The 14,300-nt window shown below is 49.8% G+C and overlaps 1 protein-coding gene across 7 annotated transcripts in view; it reads left to right on the top strand.

The window, feature by feature from the left end:
• The window catches only part of HTT (huntingtin), a 122,579-nt gene that overhangs the window by 56,945 nt on the left and 51,334 nt on the right, over positions 1–14,300 (top strand). For all 7 annotated transcript variants that reach the window (XM_069594839.1, XM_069594838.1, XM_069594836.1 and 4 more), the window contains 8 exons: positions 960–1,106; positions 2,861–2,981; positions 4,410–4,486; positions 5,533–5,684; positions 6,521–6,723; positions 7,498–7,624; positions 9,237–9,364; positions 10,948–11,058. In XM_069594839.1, the coding sequence (XP_069450940.1) occupies positions 960–1,106; positions 2,861–2,981; positions 4,410–4,486; positions 5,533–5,684; positions 6,521–6,723; positions 7,498–7,624; positions 9,237–9,364; positions 10,948–11,058 (1,066 nt within the window). The remainder of the gene's footprint in view (positions 1–959; positions 1,107–2,860; positions 2,982–4,409; positions 4,487–5,532; positions 5,685–6,520; positions 6,724–7,497; positions 7,625–9,236; positions 9,365–10,947; positions 11,059–14,300) is intronic.

Here is a 14,300-nt window from a genome sequence, read left to right as displayed (position 1 = left end):
ACATAACTTTTATCTTGTTTTAAAAATAACAACATGTTTACTAAACAAAACTCAGGAAAAATATAAAAACCTTTGTATTCAAACTGCTCAAAGAAAACCAGTTGTGTTCTGGCGGATAGCCCTTTGGTTTTCAGTGTGCAGGTTGCTCCGTGGTGCCTGACTCTTTGTGAGCCCACGGACTGCACAGCCCGTGGAGTTCTCCAGGCCAAAACACCAGAGTGGGTAGCCTTGCCCTTCTCCAGGGGTTTTCCGTGTGGTCATGTGCCTATCTTTGGTTGCGTGTGAGCTGTGCCTTTTCAGGGACTTAACTGGCTTTATATGACTTGCTGGACCAAAGATCTTGAGTCTTTACCATTTTCTGTGAATGACAGTAATTTATTAAACCTTAGGGAAAAATGGTATTTATGACCAGGTCTTCCTGGAAGAAAGAGACTTTAACTAAAGCTAGTGGGGTTCGCACACCACTGTTTTAAAACAGTTGATTGTGTCTGGAAGTTACAGGCCCGCCCGGAGGTGTGTGAGGGCTCGTGCAGAGCCCCTGTGCTCCCTGCCTCCACTGCAGAGTTGGCCTGAGATGCAGGAGGGCCTCAGCTGGGACGCTGCCCCTGGGGGTGTGAGGGCGGTCCTGCTGAGAATGTCGCAGGGGTGAGGAGGGGCCCGCCCCGGCGACTCCTGCGCAGGGCAGTCTCCTGCACCTGCCGATGCTGATCGAGGCAATTAGAGGAGCGCTCGGAGGGCTTCTGAACTCCGAGGATTTAATCGTGTGCAGAGAGCCGTATGTAACTGTGTGACGGCGAGAAGAAAGTCCAAGCAGGGGCGTGGGGCGTGCCTGACCAGTCCACCGCTCAGGGGACGTGTCCGTGGGTAGGCGCTGTCGGGCTTGACGGTGACATGGCGCGGGGCAGTCAGAAGGGGTTTCATGTACTTTCTAAGGGAAATAAACCTGACTTTTATGTTAGGCTCGTCCCAAAGCTGTTTTACAAGTGCGACCGAGGACAGGCGGACCCGGTGGTGGCCGTGGCGCGAGACCAGAGCAGCGTGTACCTGGCGCTCCTCATGCACGAGCCGCAGCCTCCGTCCCACCTCTCCGTCAGCGCCGCAACCAGGTACGCCGAGCGAGGCGCGTGGGCGCTCGCCAGAAGCTTGCATTTCTAGAGAAAAAGCTTCAGCGAGGGTGTCTGAGCAGGTGGGCTGCCTTCGATAGGATGCTTCTCTCTCCCGGTTTCCCTCCAGCCTCTTTATTTAGGCTCTGCTGCAGCCACGCAGCAGTGACATCACACGTCTTATGATCTGTTTGTTACGAGCCACAGACTGACGGCTGTATTTTCCTGTAGGACTCTAATGCTGTGTCTTGTCCTTAAAATGTTCACTTTCTTTGTGTTATCTAAGAGTATGGTTATGTCATAGCATTAATTTTTAGCAGGCTGTTATTTTCAGCAGGCATTAATTTTAGCAGGCTGTTTAAGAGTGTCATTAGGGTTATCCTAATGTCAAGAGTGTTATTTAGGGTTATCCACTAGTTAAGTGATTAGTAATTATTCACATTTTTTTGTGAAGGTCTTTAAATACAATTTCAAATGACTAAACACAGCCCATTCTCTGATTCTCAGATGAGTGGGATAGACTAAAAGTAATCAGCAGAAATACTTTAATGAAGTTCTAATTTTCTTTAAAGTTTCAGTTTGCCGGGAAGGCTGCGTAACTGATAATGAGAGTATTATACTTTTAAGGAATGCTCTGTGTTTTCAATGTTATTTTAAAAATTAGCTTTTATGTGATAATTCTTTCTTCTGAGTGGCATCTTTAAAAAATACTTGGGCTAAATGACTTTTGAAGCCAAAATGTCCATGTGACAGTTTGTTCTGAATTTGAAACTCAGCTTGTCAAATTTTGAAGCTGTTTTTCCTGAATAAATATCTCTTCTAATGCAAAGATTGTTTAAAAACATGGAAATAATTTTTTTCTTAGATAATTTCCTTTTTTTAACCTCAAAACTGGCATTTTCTCTCTTTGAAAAGATTCAGGATAAATGTTCCTTTAAGATAAGCAGAAGCAGTATAAGAATATTTCATTATCAGGAATTAGACAAGCTTATGATAAGTAACTTAGTCACCAGGTTGCATCTTCTAAATGTAATTAGATGCCAACAGAGCTAGGTATATTTTATTAAAATTGATTAGTAACTACAGCTGTGAAAAATTTCCAGTCCAAACTCAGACTGTCCTCTAGACGTTCAGCTCTGTTTGGCTTGGTTCTTGCGTGATAAGCACATGTCCCGGCTGTGCGCCGTACTCGCAGGATTTATGTGAGGAGATCAAGTGTGTTCTCCTTAGTGTGTATCGTTGGGTGCGTCTGTGGACAAGACCTGAGAGGAACGGAGCTGAATCGACACTCACCCTGCCGGGGCTTCCTCTGTATAGTTGGGGAATTAGACTTTGTATGTAACTACTAGGAGGGATTGGAATCCATGCGTGCCGTGAATGGGATATGGGAGGAGTGACAGGTTTGTAGTAGGAAAGGATTCTGTTCTGTTTGGAGTCAGGAGTAGATTGCCATTGGATGTAATTGAAAGCTTGAGAGACGGGCAGCTTTGGGTCAGCATGCAGGTTGCCCCCAAGGCTGTATTGGGGAGTGTGTTGATCCTCTGGGGTGGCTGGGCATTGGAGAAGGGAGGGGTTATCTCATCCATCTTTATAGAATAATGACCACGTTTGTTTCTGGTTTTCCTGTAATTTAAAAAGTCAAGACCGCTTTAACTCTTGTGGCCTTTAATCTTAAAATTTTAAATGCCATTTGAATTCTGAGAATGTCATAAACTTTTAACGGGAGATTTTAAGTCTCTCTGTATCTTTCTCGTTAGAATTTATAGAGGCTATAACCTGCTACCAAGCATCACAGATGTCACTCTGGAAAACAACCTCTCGAGAGTCATCGCAGCGGTTTCCCATGAACTGATCATGTCCACCACGAGGGCACTCACAGTAAGTCTCCCGGTTGGGTAATGAGTTAATCTTCCGTACTTTTGTGTGGTCTGTTCTTCATGATGAGATACTTGTATTAGGGCTCTTACATGTGGGCTTCTGTTAATAACAACCCTGGTTTATTCCAACGAAAATGGAAACAACTATTTTCAAGTTATTAAAGTAATACATGTTTATTGTAAAAAAAAAAAAAATTCAGCCCATCTAGGAAGAAATAATAATGAAAAGCTGCCATAATCCAAATTGGTAGTATATCAGCAGTTTAAAATATCTCTAAAATAATTGACTCAAGGACTTTATAACATATGTGAAGAGGGAAAAACACTTGGAAATACTGACGAAGATTTTTGTGTCGTGTGGTTATCTGTATCATTATCTATGATGCTGAAAGCACAAAGAACTCTAATGTCCAAGACACCTGTACTGAATAAATCCTGAGGATGGCTAAGTTCTGTATAGATGGTGATGTGTTTATGCACCTATTAGCAGGATGCCCTGGAGCATTTGTGACAATGCAGAGTGAGCCTCTAGACGATAATCCTGAGTGAAAAAGGCACAGTACAGACCCGTGCTTATGTATCGTGGTGGCTAAAGTGATGTTCATGTAAACACGTTTCTTACTCAGGAAAATAATTGGCAGAAAATTACTAAAAATGATTTTGGAACTATGAATGGCTATTCTCTTTAAGATACACCTATTTTCTAAAATGAACACGTGTAATTGCCATAATCAGAAAAAAGAATGTCAACATGAGAAGTGGTGCCAGTTCACTGATTTTGCAGCTTAAACCTTGTCGTTTATTTTCTGTGACAGAAGGAATGCTTTCCTGTTGTAAAAACTCGGACAACTGTGACTAGACTCTTGATTCTGTATAAGTGCCTTTCAAACCTAAATACTGTTTGGGCTCTCTGTAGTTTGGGCTTTCTTTGATTTGTTCAGAATGTTATAAATTTTGCCTTTATTGTGGCCTACATATGTCAGACACTGTTCTAGGCTTGGGATGTAAAATCAAGAAGAACCCTTGCCCTGTGGTCCTTTCAGTCTGGTCGGGAAGATGCACGTTAATTAGCTTGAGCTCAGGAATGGCCGGTGCGGGGCTCGGGGGAAGCGGAGAAGAGGGGAAGGGGATTCCAGGTGAGGGGCGGAGGAGGGCACAGGAAGACTCGAGTCCATAAGAGGAGGTGCCTCCCTGCTGGCCTCTCCTCCCTGGATGTCATCAGTCCTCCTTAAACCTGTATCTCGGTTTTCCAGCTGTATCTGAATTCTCAGGTGTGAACTTGTTCCGTGGGAGGGCAGATGTCCTGTGCTTGGGTACAGAGCTCAATTTTGTTTTCTTTGTTCGTACGTTTTATGAGGCATAAAAGGAGGGTCAGTGTAATAAACCCTTCTGGTGTTGAGTGTGATCTTACCGTTCCTTTCTTGTTTAGTTTGGATGCTGCGAAGCTCTGTGTCTGCTGTCAACTGCCTTCCCAGTTTGCATCTGGAGTTTAGGTTGGCACTGTGGGTATGTATTTTCTTGGCACGTGACTGTCTACAGTCCTGTGATACAAACACGGTTATACGGATCCTTTTGTTTTCTCTCATGAAGCCTCTCATTAGTGTTACCTTTTGGGGAAATACCCACCGGAATCCGGAATACCTGCCTCTCCCGGTCAGTGGTGTTGGAGGCTAGGGACAGGAGACGTGGGAGCAGGGAGCCTCGTGTGGCTCTTCTGGATGTGAAGTGCTCACTCACCAGCATGTGGAGGACCTGAGGGGGTGGCTCGCCGTCTCATTGAAGGGGATTTGCATCTGTGGGCAAAGGAGTGCTCTCATTGGCTTGATTCTCTCCAGAATTATTCGCTGTGTATTAGAAATTCAGAAACTTTCTTTGTGTGAAATCAGACGTGATCTATCATGTAAAGTCATGATCAGTTACAAGAGTCGCTTAGGAACTACTGTCCTTACCTTGGACTCCCCTGGTAGCTCAAAGGTTAAAGTGTCTGCCTGGAATGCAGGAGACCAGGGTTTGATCCTTACATTAGCAGTTCTCATTTAAAAATGAAAAGGATTTTCCTCCAGTAGATGGCCCTAATGAAGTGAAGTGAAAGTCGCTCATTTGTGTCTGACTCTTTGTGACCCCATGGACTCTACAGTCCGTGGACTTCTCTAGGCCAGAATAATGAAGTGGGTAGCCTTTCCCTTCTCCAGGGGATCTTTCCAACCCAGAGATCAAACCCAGGTCTCCCACATTGCAGGCAGATTCTTTACTATCTGAGCCACCAGGGAAGCCCAAGAATACTGGAGTGGTATCCTATCCCTTCTTCAGTGGATCTTCCCGACCCAGGAATCTCCTGCATTGCAGGCAGATTCTTTATACTTTCAGTCAGATCTGCTCCCTGATTTCATTTCTCAGGTGATTTTTATGGACCTACAAGAAAGATGCTAGTTAACAATAGTAAAATCGCTTTATGAGCCGCCATGAAATGAATAGCCATAACCTTCTGTTTGGTTCATAAGAGAAGGCAAGACTTAGCTCAGCGTTGCTCTGTAATTTGATCCTGCTTCCAGAGTGCCCCCGCTGAGCGCCTCCGATGAGTCCAGGAAGAGCTGCACCGTGGGGATGGTCACGATGATCCTGACGCTGCTCTCGTCAGCCTGGTTCCCGCTGGATCTCTCTGCCCACCAGGATGCTCTGATTTTAGCGGGGAACTTGCTGGCAGGTACTGGCCCTGAGTCGAAACAGTTAGCTGTGGGTAAACTCGTCTCTGGTTTCATTTGAGTGGGCACTGCATGCAGATATTGTCTTTGGCACCAGGGCAGTAAGAAAGCAGTGAGAGGGCTGAGGGCTGCATGCTTACATGGCCTGTAGGGCTATAAGGACACGTGTCAGCATGGTGGGGCCACGATGCTCCCCACTGGGGATTAGGGTGGGGACAAGGCTTGTCGGTTGGCAGAAACGGGCAGAGCACCCAGTGTGCCACACGGGACATGGGGCACACATGTGTGACGCTGGAGAGCTGACAGTTCTGGACATCACGTGAGAGTGAAGACGAGGATGGAGAATGTGGCCGGTGAGCAGTCCGTCTCCATTAGTGAGGACTTAGTCCGTTTGCTCTAAGAGGTCACTGGAGAGCTTCCCGAAAGGGACTAACGATCGGGTCAGTGTTTTAGGAAGAGCACTCGGCTTCCGCGAACACAGATTGGAGAAGCGGGGAAGCTCGCAGTTAAGGCAGGATGGGGAGGGTCTGAGCAGGGTGACGGCTGTGGCTTGTGTTGAAGAAACCAATTAGAAGAGGATGAGGGAGACAGAATCCGCAGGTCTCGGTTGCCAGTTGAACTTGAGTTGTCTAGATCAGGAAGGGGACTGTCGTCCTGGGGTGTATGAAGGTGGGTTCATGGCAGGTGGGCACACAGGGACATGTCAGGTCCCTGTGGAACCCGAGGCATCAGCTGGCCCCAGAGGGTGTCCAGCAGACGCCCCATGTGGACAGGTTTGAGTGGCTTGGTCTTGCCCCCGCCCTGGCGCTGGGGGGTGACGTGTGTGCCCGCATCGCAGCCAGCGCCCCCAGGTCTCTGCGGAGCTCGTGGGCCTCTGAAGACGAGGCCAGCACGGCAGCCAGCAAACAGGAGGAGGCGTGGCCGGCCCTGGGTGACCGGACCCTGGTGCCCATGGTGGAGCAGCTCTTCTCCCACCTGCTGAAGGTCATCAACATCTGTGCGCACGTCCTGGACGACGTGGCTCCGGGACCCGCAGTGAAGGTAACCCCCCACTCGGGCAGCTCTTCCCTCAGCTCAGACGGTGCGGGGGCTCCCAGACACCGGGTTTTCTGGGTGCAACCGCCTCTTTCCGGGCTCTCTAGCCCCTCCCTGCTGCCTTGCAGTCCATTCTGCTGGCAGCCCTTAAGCCCCCGTGTCCGCTGTGCAGACGATGCTCCAAGGTGTAAGGTGACTTCTTAGATCATGACGTGGGCAAGCAGCAAGCCAGGGTGCCCATGCCTCTGCCTTCCGCAGTGCAGGCTGGGGCTCTGCGTTCTCTCCTGGGTGTGCAGAGTGTGGACTTCGTGGAAAGTCTGGGTTTGTTGCTGCCTAGCTCAGCTGCTTGTTGGCTGTGACATTGATTAAGTCCCTTCATCATCGCTGAGCCTGTCTCATTCGAAAATTGAGTTGAGCGTTGCTCCCTATTCTGCTTCATTCCCTGGCCCCCGGAGGGCATCCCCATGCTCACTCTTGGAGGTGGCGGGCCTGGACGCCCGAAGCCTCCTGCAGCCCCTGTGGCCTGCTGAGGCCTCTCCAGCCTCTGGCGTTCACAGGGCTCCCGTCAGGAAGTGCTGGGCCACCTCCCACCATGGGTGATTGTCGTGTGGATTAAAGTGGACAGTGTGTGTACAGACTCTGAGCCCTGCAGATGCAGAGTCAAACGAAATGAATTCCACGGGATGACTCTTTTCCGCAGATGGTGAAGCACACACATAGCCTAGTTCTCGGTTTCGCATTGGTTACACTTCCTTCACAGTGTCTTGTGTTCTGTTTTAGGCAGCCCTGCCTTCTCTCACAAACCCGCCTTCTCTGAGCCCAATCCGAAGGAAGGGGAAAGAGAAGGAGCCGGGAGAGCAGGCGTCTGTGCCCGTGAGTCCCAAGAAAGGCGGCGAGTCCAGTCCAGGTGTGAGGCCGCGGTGGGGCGGGGCGGGGGCCGGGCTGGGGGCGGGGGAGGGGCGGGGCCGGGGCGGGGCCGGGCGGGGTGGGAGTGGGGCGGGGAGGGGTGGGAGGGGGGCGGGGAGGGGTGGGAGGGGGGCGGGGAGGGGTGGGAGGGGGGCGGGGAGGGGTGGGAGGGGGGCGGGGGTGGGGCGGGGGCCGTCAGTGTCCCAACGATTAGGACTCCACACTTCCGTCCAGGCTGATGGATAACGTGGAGTTTGGGGAATAAAATGCACAGAACAAAACCACAGAAGTGGTTTCCCCAGGTGTGCTTTCGGGTGTTAATTGCTAAGAGGACACAGAGCACGCTTTGGTCTTGAGCGTGTGTGAGTGTGGTGTTCTAATTACTCAGGGTCCCAGCCGTCTGCAGGTGCCCGCCCTGTACTCCCTGTGCCCTGCGCCTCCTCCCTTCTGCTCTTCTCGTTGATGTTCAGGAAGGGAAGGGGTGTAGAGGGCTGGGAACAGAGGTAGTTCCCAACAGAGGTGCTCAGAGATGAGAATAATGAAGTAGGAAGTGGAAACCCTCCATTTGGAAAGGCCGTGTAGGGAGGAGAGTGGGGACGAAACCATCCGAGTGAGCCGAACTTGAAGAATTCACGGATGCTAGTGGGGTCTCGGGCCAGAGGGGCCAGAGTGCCCGTGGGCTCTGCCTGTGATGGGTGCCATCTGTGCCCCTCACGGTGGTCCTTGAGGGCAGGCGACTGGACTCCACCACACGTGGTCACATGCCACCTCCCAGTGCTGGGGCCGCACGTGACTCTCCCATTCATTTGCTTGTAAAGCGTTTGTGTTGAGCATTTTATCATTGTTGGAAGTTTATCCCTTCTTTCGGCTACACTGCATGCCTTGTGGAAGCTTAGTTCCCTGACTAGGGATTGAACCTGGGTCCTTGGCAGTGAAAGCACCGGGTCCTGAGCACTGGGCCGACAGGGAGTTAGTTCTTGTATAAAGCATTTGAAAAGATGGCTGTTTTCTAAGGATTGATGGTAGTACTGCTGGGGATTTAGCATCCGAAAAGCTCAGAATTATGCAGATATAGTCATCGGTATGTGATTGGTCATCTTCCTGATGACTGATGAACTAAGGACCCCCAACCACCAATCTGTAAGGCCTTGCAGCATTTTGTGTTTAGTTCCAGCTCAGTGATAGCGTGTGACCTGCGCGGTCATCCGTGCATGCTCACTGTGCCCCTGTTGACTTGCTTACAGGGCTTGTGACTTCAGTCAGCTGGGAGCAGTCCCCTTGCTGCTCCTGGGAGCCTTGTGCTCTGGGAGGTTTTCAGGCTGACTGAAGGTCCTTGAATCGGTTGTTGCTCTGAATTGCATCCAGGCCAAAGCAGACACCTCCAGCATCACGCTCGTCTTCTCTTTTTATTTTATTGTGTTACCTTTCGGGAGGTACTCAGAGTCTACTGATGTTTAATAGTCAGTTTCTTATTACTTGTAATTAATCAAAAAGTCAGGAAAAGGTGGCTTTTTATCCTACTAGAATACTTTAAAAATAATTATTACAGTGGTCTCTTTTAAACTTGGCAAGTATTTCCTTTTGATCTGAAAGTGTATCTTGTCTGTGTGAAGCCTCTCGACCACCTGAAACCTCAGGGCCTGTTGCCACAAACAAGTCCTCGTCACTGGGGAGCTTCTGTCACCTGCCTTCTTACCTCAAACTGCACGACGTCCTGAAAGCCACTCACGCCAACTACAAGGTACTGCTTTTGTAAAAATACCCTTGCTCTCACACATTTCAGGGGACTCTCAACATTTTTCCTACGATTGTAGCTTATAGACATATGTATAAGTGAGGACGCCTTAGGGATATGAGTTACGATTAGCTTTTTCAGCTTTGCTTATGATAGCTTCCATCATACAAAAGGTTAGGATTTTTATTGGAAAAATGATGTCTTTATGATCTGCTGGTGCTGGGTCCGGGCGCCCCAAGACCACCCATGTTCAGAGATCCTCTGGACAGACTCCTAGGACTCAGCACGTGGTTGCGCTCGCCGTGCGGACTCCTCATAGCCGGGTAGGGAGGACACACGGCCAGCCCATGAGGGAGAGGACACAGGCGGAGTCTGGAGCAACCTCTGCCCCCGTGAGGCCACTAGGAGCACACACCCACCCCTCACAAGAGCAAATGTGCGGCCACGCTAGGAGAGGAAAGCAGGGCTCCCGCCGGAACGCGTGCGTCCAGACAGTCCGGCACAGTGAGCCCCCAGCGCTCAGGAGAGCTGGTGTCAGTCCAGCGGACGGCTTCCTGGCCGAGTTCCCAGATCCCCGCGCCAGCCCTGCAGGCGGGTTTCTGGAAGGACAGCCGTCTGCCTTGGTGACTCTTCTGCATGGGTGTATTTCTTATTCTGAGAAAGGGGTTTTTTTCCTTTCTCAGCAGTGGTTAGATTTTATTTCACTGAGCAAATCCTTTCTACTTATTGTAGTATTTTTGCAAGGGTTTTGCCAGTCTTTATTTTCATAGTCAGTCTCTCCCTCTCACCCTTGTTCTTACACGTTATATCCTTGGACCTGATCCTTCTCTCCGTCTGTTAAATGGGGGAAATTGCTGCAAAACTGACTTAAGCTGGGCCCTGTAGGACCCTAACTTAGCACCTCTTGGACTAGTTTAATACTTCGCTGCACCCGGACTACAAGGCTGTCCGGGTTTGATCACGGCTCCCCCGGGGCCCGGATGTGTGTGGGAGAGCTGTGCTTGCGCTTAGTCGCTCAGTCGTGTCTGATCGTGACCCCGTGGACTGCAGCGCGCCGGGCTTCTCTGTCCATGGGGTTCTCCAGGCAAGGATGCTGGAGTGGGTTGCCACAGCCTCCTCTAGTGGGTCTTCCTGACCCAGGGATCAAACCAGGGTCTCCCTTATTGCAGGCAGATTATTTACCATCTGAGCCACCAGCGAAACCCTGGTGTGGAAAAGGACGTGTGTTCCAATGTTTTTTTTGATGCTTATCAGATACTGGTTATGATGGGCATTAAGCATTTTTTCTCACTATGATAGAAGGTTAGGAATTATTTCTCTCAATAATGTCAAATATAAGTTGGAAGACGCCTTTGAGAATCAGTTTTTATTTAGCTATCTGGAACAGTAATTTCCTTTCCAAGGCATTTCCCCAGTGCTACAAACAAATAGAAGCCACCCCCCACCCTCATCCCCACCCCCCACCAAGATGAGCCTTGGGCTGCCTAGTGGAACACAGCTCCCTGCCGCAGACCGTGGTTCTGTCTCGGGTGCCCAGGAGGCCGCCGCCCCAGTGACGCTGTGTTCTCGTCTCCCTCCTCATCCCCCAGGTCACCTTGGATCTTCAGAGCAGCAGCGAGAAGTTTGGGGGTTTCCTGCGCTCTGCCTTGGACGTTTTGTCTCAGATTTTGGAGCTGGCGACGCTGCAGGACATTGGGAAGGTTTGTGTTTCCTGTCTTCTCGCTAAACTGTGGCTGGCACACCTGAAATGCACCTCTGGGCCAGGTGCCTTGGGGTGGGAGCCCACCATCCCAGCATGTTTGGGAAGCAGGGAGAAGGTTCTTCAGTTTGGACACCTGAGTCTGATTGTCATCTTAGCCTCGCATTGAGGGGAGTTCGATTCGTATTCTCTTTTCACTTTTTGCTGTGTATTAGTTCAGACACAGCTGCATTAGAAGACTACAGGGTTTAAAACTGTTGAGTCTTTTGCTTTCTCTGACCTGTTGCATGTTGAAAAGTCAAAGCAGCCACAGTGAGGGCATGTGGCTTGTTCGGTCGCGCTTTAGGAAGGAGCAGAGCTGTGCTTGAGGCTTGTGGACTTCGGTTCCGAGCCTAGTAACTGACCTCTGTCCGCCACCCTCCTGTCGTGGGGACCTGGTCAGGCAGATGGGAGAGTTAAGGGGTCGTGCAGTGGCTGCCCATGCTGTGTCCCCATCCAGATGGGACAGTTAGCGCCTTGCCCACTTGCTCTGCTGTGTTGGGACCACCTGTCCGGCTGGGGCATCTTGGTGTCTGATGAACTCCACAGTGAGTTTCTGAGAGCCCGTGCTGAGCAGCTTGGGCTGCCGTGCAGCCCACTGTTCCCGTTCTCCCCGTCTTCCTCTCGGCGTGCGTAGAGCTGGCTCGGTCACTGTGCGCACTGTCTTCTGCTTCTCCTCACTTGTTGCTTGTACTTTTCCCACATGTCAGCTCAGAGCGGGTGGAGCAGTGCTGGGTCCAGGGCTGAGTCTTCCACTCGAGGCAAGGGCTCTCTGGCTTGGCCCGGGGCTGCGAGCCCGCAGGGAGAGGGGTCACCGTCCGGCCTGTGTGAGCTCTGAGCGTGCTCCCTCTGCCGGCCTCCTCCCCGCCCAGCACTGCGGGGCCTCCCCAGGTCCTCTCTGGGAGGCTGCTCTTCTTTGGAACCCTCACTGAGTCCGCTTCCCACGCTCACAGCTCCTTCTTGACTTGGGGCTCCCGGGCTCTGCTCCGTCCCTTGTCCTCATGCCCCTCCTGGGAGCTCTCCAAGGGACGCAGTGAGCAGGCCAGCCATTCGGCTAACCAGCTTGTCTCCCATCTCTCAGGGACCCCTGTCCTCTGGTGCCTGGTGATCACGGTCTTGGAGTCGTGGTCTCATGTATTGTCTGGCTTTTTTGGTGGTTTGACTGTGGGATAAATGAGGTCCCTCTTAGCCCTTACTGGCTGGGAACGGGGTGTCCCTTTGTTATCCTGTATGTTTATGTTCCTGCCCAGGACTTGTTTCCTGGTTACTCTGGACTCTCAGAAGGCCGACAGGACCGTGCTTTCTTCACCTGTTTTCAGTTTCTTAGCCACCCGAGGCGGACAGGTCACGGTGGAGAGCTCTGACAGAACGTGGGCCACTGGAGAAGGAATGGCAAACCACTTCCGTATTCTTGCCTTGAGAGCCCGTGAGCAGCATGAAAGGCAAAACGATAGGACACTGGAGGAGGATGAGCTCCCCAGGTGGGTAGGGAGTTCAGTGTGCTGCTGGAGACCAGTGGAGAAATGACTCCAGAAAGAATGAAGAAACGGAGCCAAAGCGAAAACAACACCCAGGAGTGGACGTGACTGGTGACGGAAGTAAAGTCCTATGCGGGGAAGAGCAGTGTTGCACAGGAACCTGGAATGTCAGGTCCATGAATCAAGGCAAATTGCAAGTAGTCAAACAGGAGATCGCAAGAGTGAACGTCGACATTTTAGAAATCTGAACTAAAATGGACTTGAATGGCGAATTTAATTCAAATGACCATTATATCTACTACTGTGGGCAAGAATCCCTTAGAAGAAGTGGAGTAGCTCTCACAGTCAACTAAAGAGTCTGAAATGCAGTACTTGGGTGCAGTCTCAAAAGTGACAGAAGGATCCCTGTTCGTTTCCAAGGCAAACCATTCAGTATCACAGTAATCCAAGCCTGTGCCCCAACCAGTAATGCTGAAGAAGCTGAACGGTTCTATGAAGACCTACAAGACCTCCGAGAACTAACACCCAGAAAAGATGTCCTTTTCATCATAGGGGACTGGAATGCAAAAGTAGGAAGTCAACGGATACCTGGAGTAACAGGCAAGTTTGGCCCTGGAGTACAAAACGAAGTAAGGCAAAGGCTAACAGTTTTGCCAAGAGAATGCAAACACCCTCTTCCAAAAATATGAGAGAAGACTCTACAAGTGGACATCACCAGATGGTCAACACCGAAATCAGATTGTCTATGTTCTTTGCAGCCAGAGATGGAGAAGCCCTGTACAGTTAGCAAAAACAAGATCCGGAGCAGAATGTGGCTCAGATCATGAACTCTTTATTGCCAAATTCAGACTTAAATTGAAGAAAGTAGGGAAAACCGTTAGCCCATTCAGATAAGACCTAAATCAAATCGCTTATGGTTATACAGTGAAAGCGACAAATAAATTCAAGGGAGTAGATCTGATAGACAGAGTGCCTGAGGAACAGTAGACCGAAGTTCGTGACATTTTACAGGAGGCAGTAACCAAGACCATCCCCAAGAAAAAGAAATACAAAAAGGCAAAATGGCTGTCTGAGGAGGCCTTACAAATAGCTGAGAAAAAGAGAAGTGAAAGGCAAAGGAGAAAAGGAAAGATATACCTATCTGAATGCAGAGTTCCAGAGAATAGCAAGAAGAGGTAAGAAAGCCTTCCTCAGTGATCAAAGAAATAGGGGAAAACAACAGAATGTGAAAGACAAGTGATCTCTTCAAGGAAATTAGAGATACCAAGGGAACATTTCATGCAAAGATGGGCTCAATAAAGGACAGAAGTGGTATGGGCCTAACAGAAGCAGAAGATATTAAGAACTGATGGCAAAAATACACAGAAGAACTATACAAAAAAGACCTTCATGACCCAGATAACCACGATGGTGTGATCACTCACCTAGAGCCAGACATCCTGGAATGCAAAGTCAAGTGGGCCTTAGGAAGCATCACTATGAACAAAGCTAGCAGAGGTGATGAAATTCCAGTTGAGCTATTTCAGATCCTAAAAGATGATGCTATGAAAGTGCTGCACTCAAGATGCCAGCAAATTTGGAAAACTCAGCAGTGGCCACAGGACTGGAAAAGGTCAGTTTTCATTCCAGTCTGAAAGAAGGGCTATGCCAAAGAATGTTCAGACTGCCTCACAATTGCACTCGTTTCACACACTAGCAAAGTAATGCTCAAAATTCTCCAAGCCAG

This window comes from Ovis canadensis, chromosome 6, assembly GCF_042477335.2.
Source record: "Ovis canadensis isolate MfBH-ARS-UI-01 breed Bighorn chromosome 6, ARS-UI_OviCan_v2, whole genome shotgun sequence".
Lineage (NCBI taxonomy): Eukaryota > Metazoa > Chordata > Mammalia > Artiodactyla > Bovidae > Ovis > Ovis canadensis.
The sequence above is the reverse complement of the archived record's forward strand: the minus strand, read 5'-3'. Positions and strand labels throughout refer to the sequence as shown.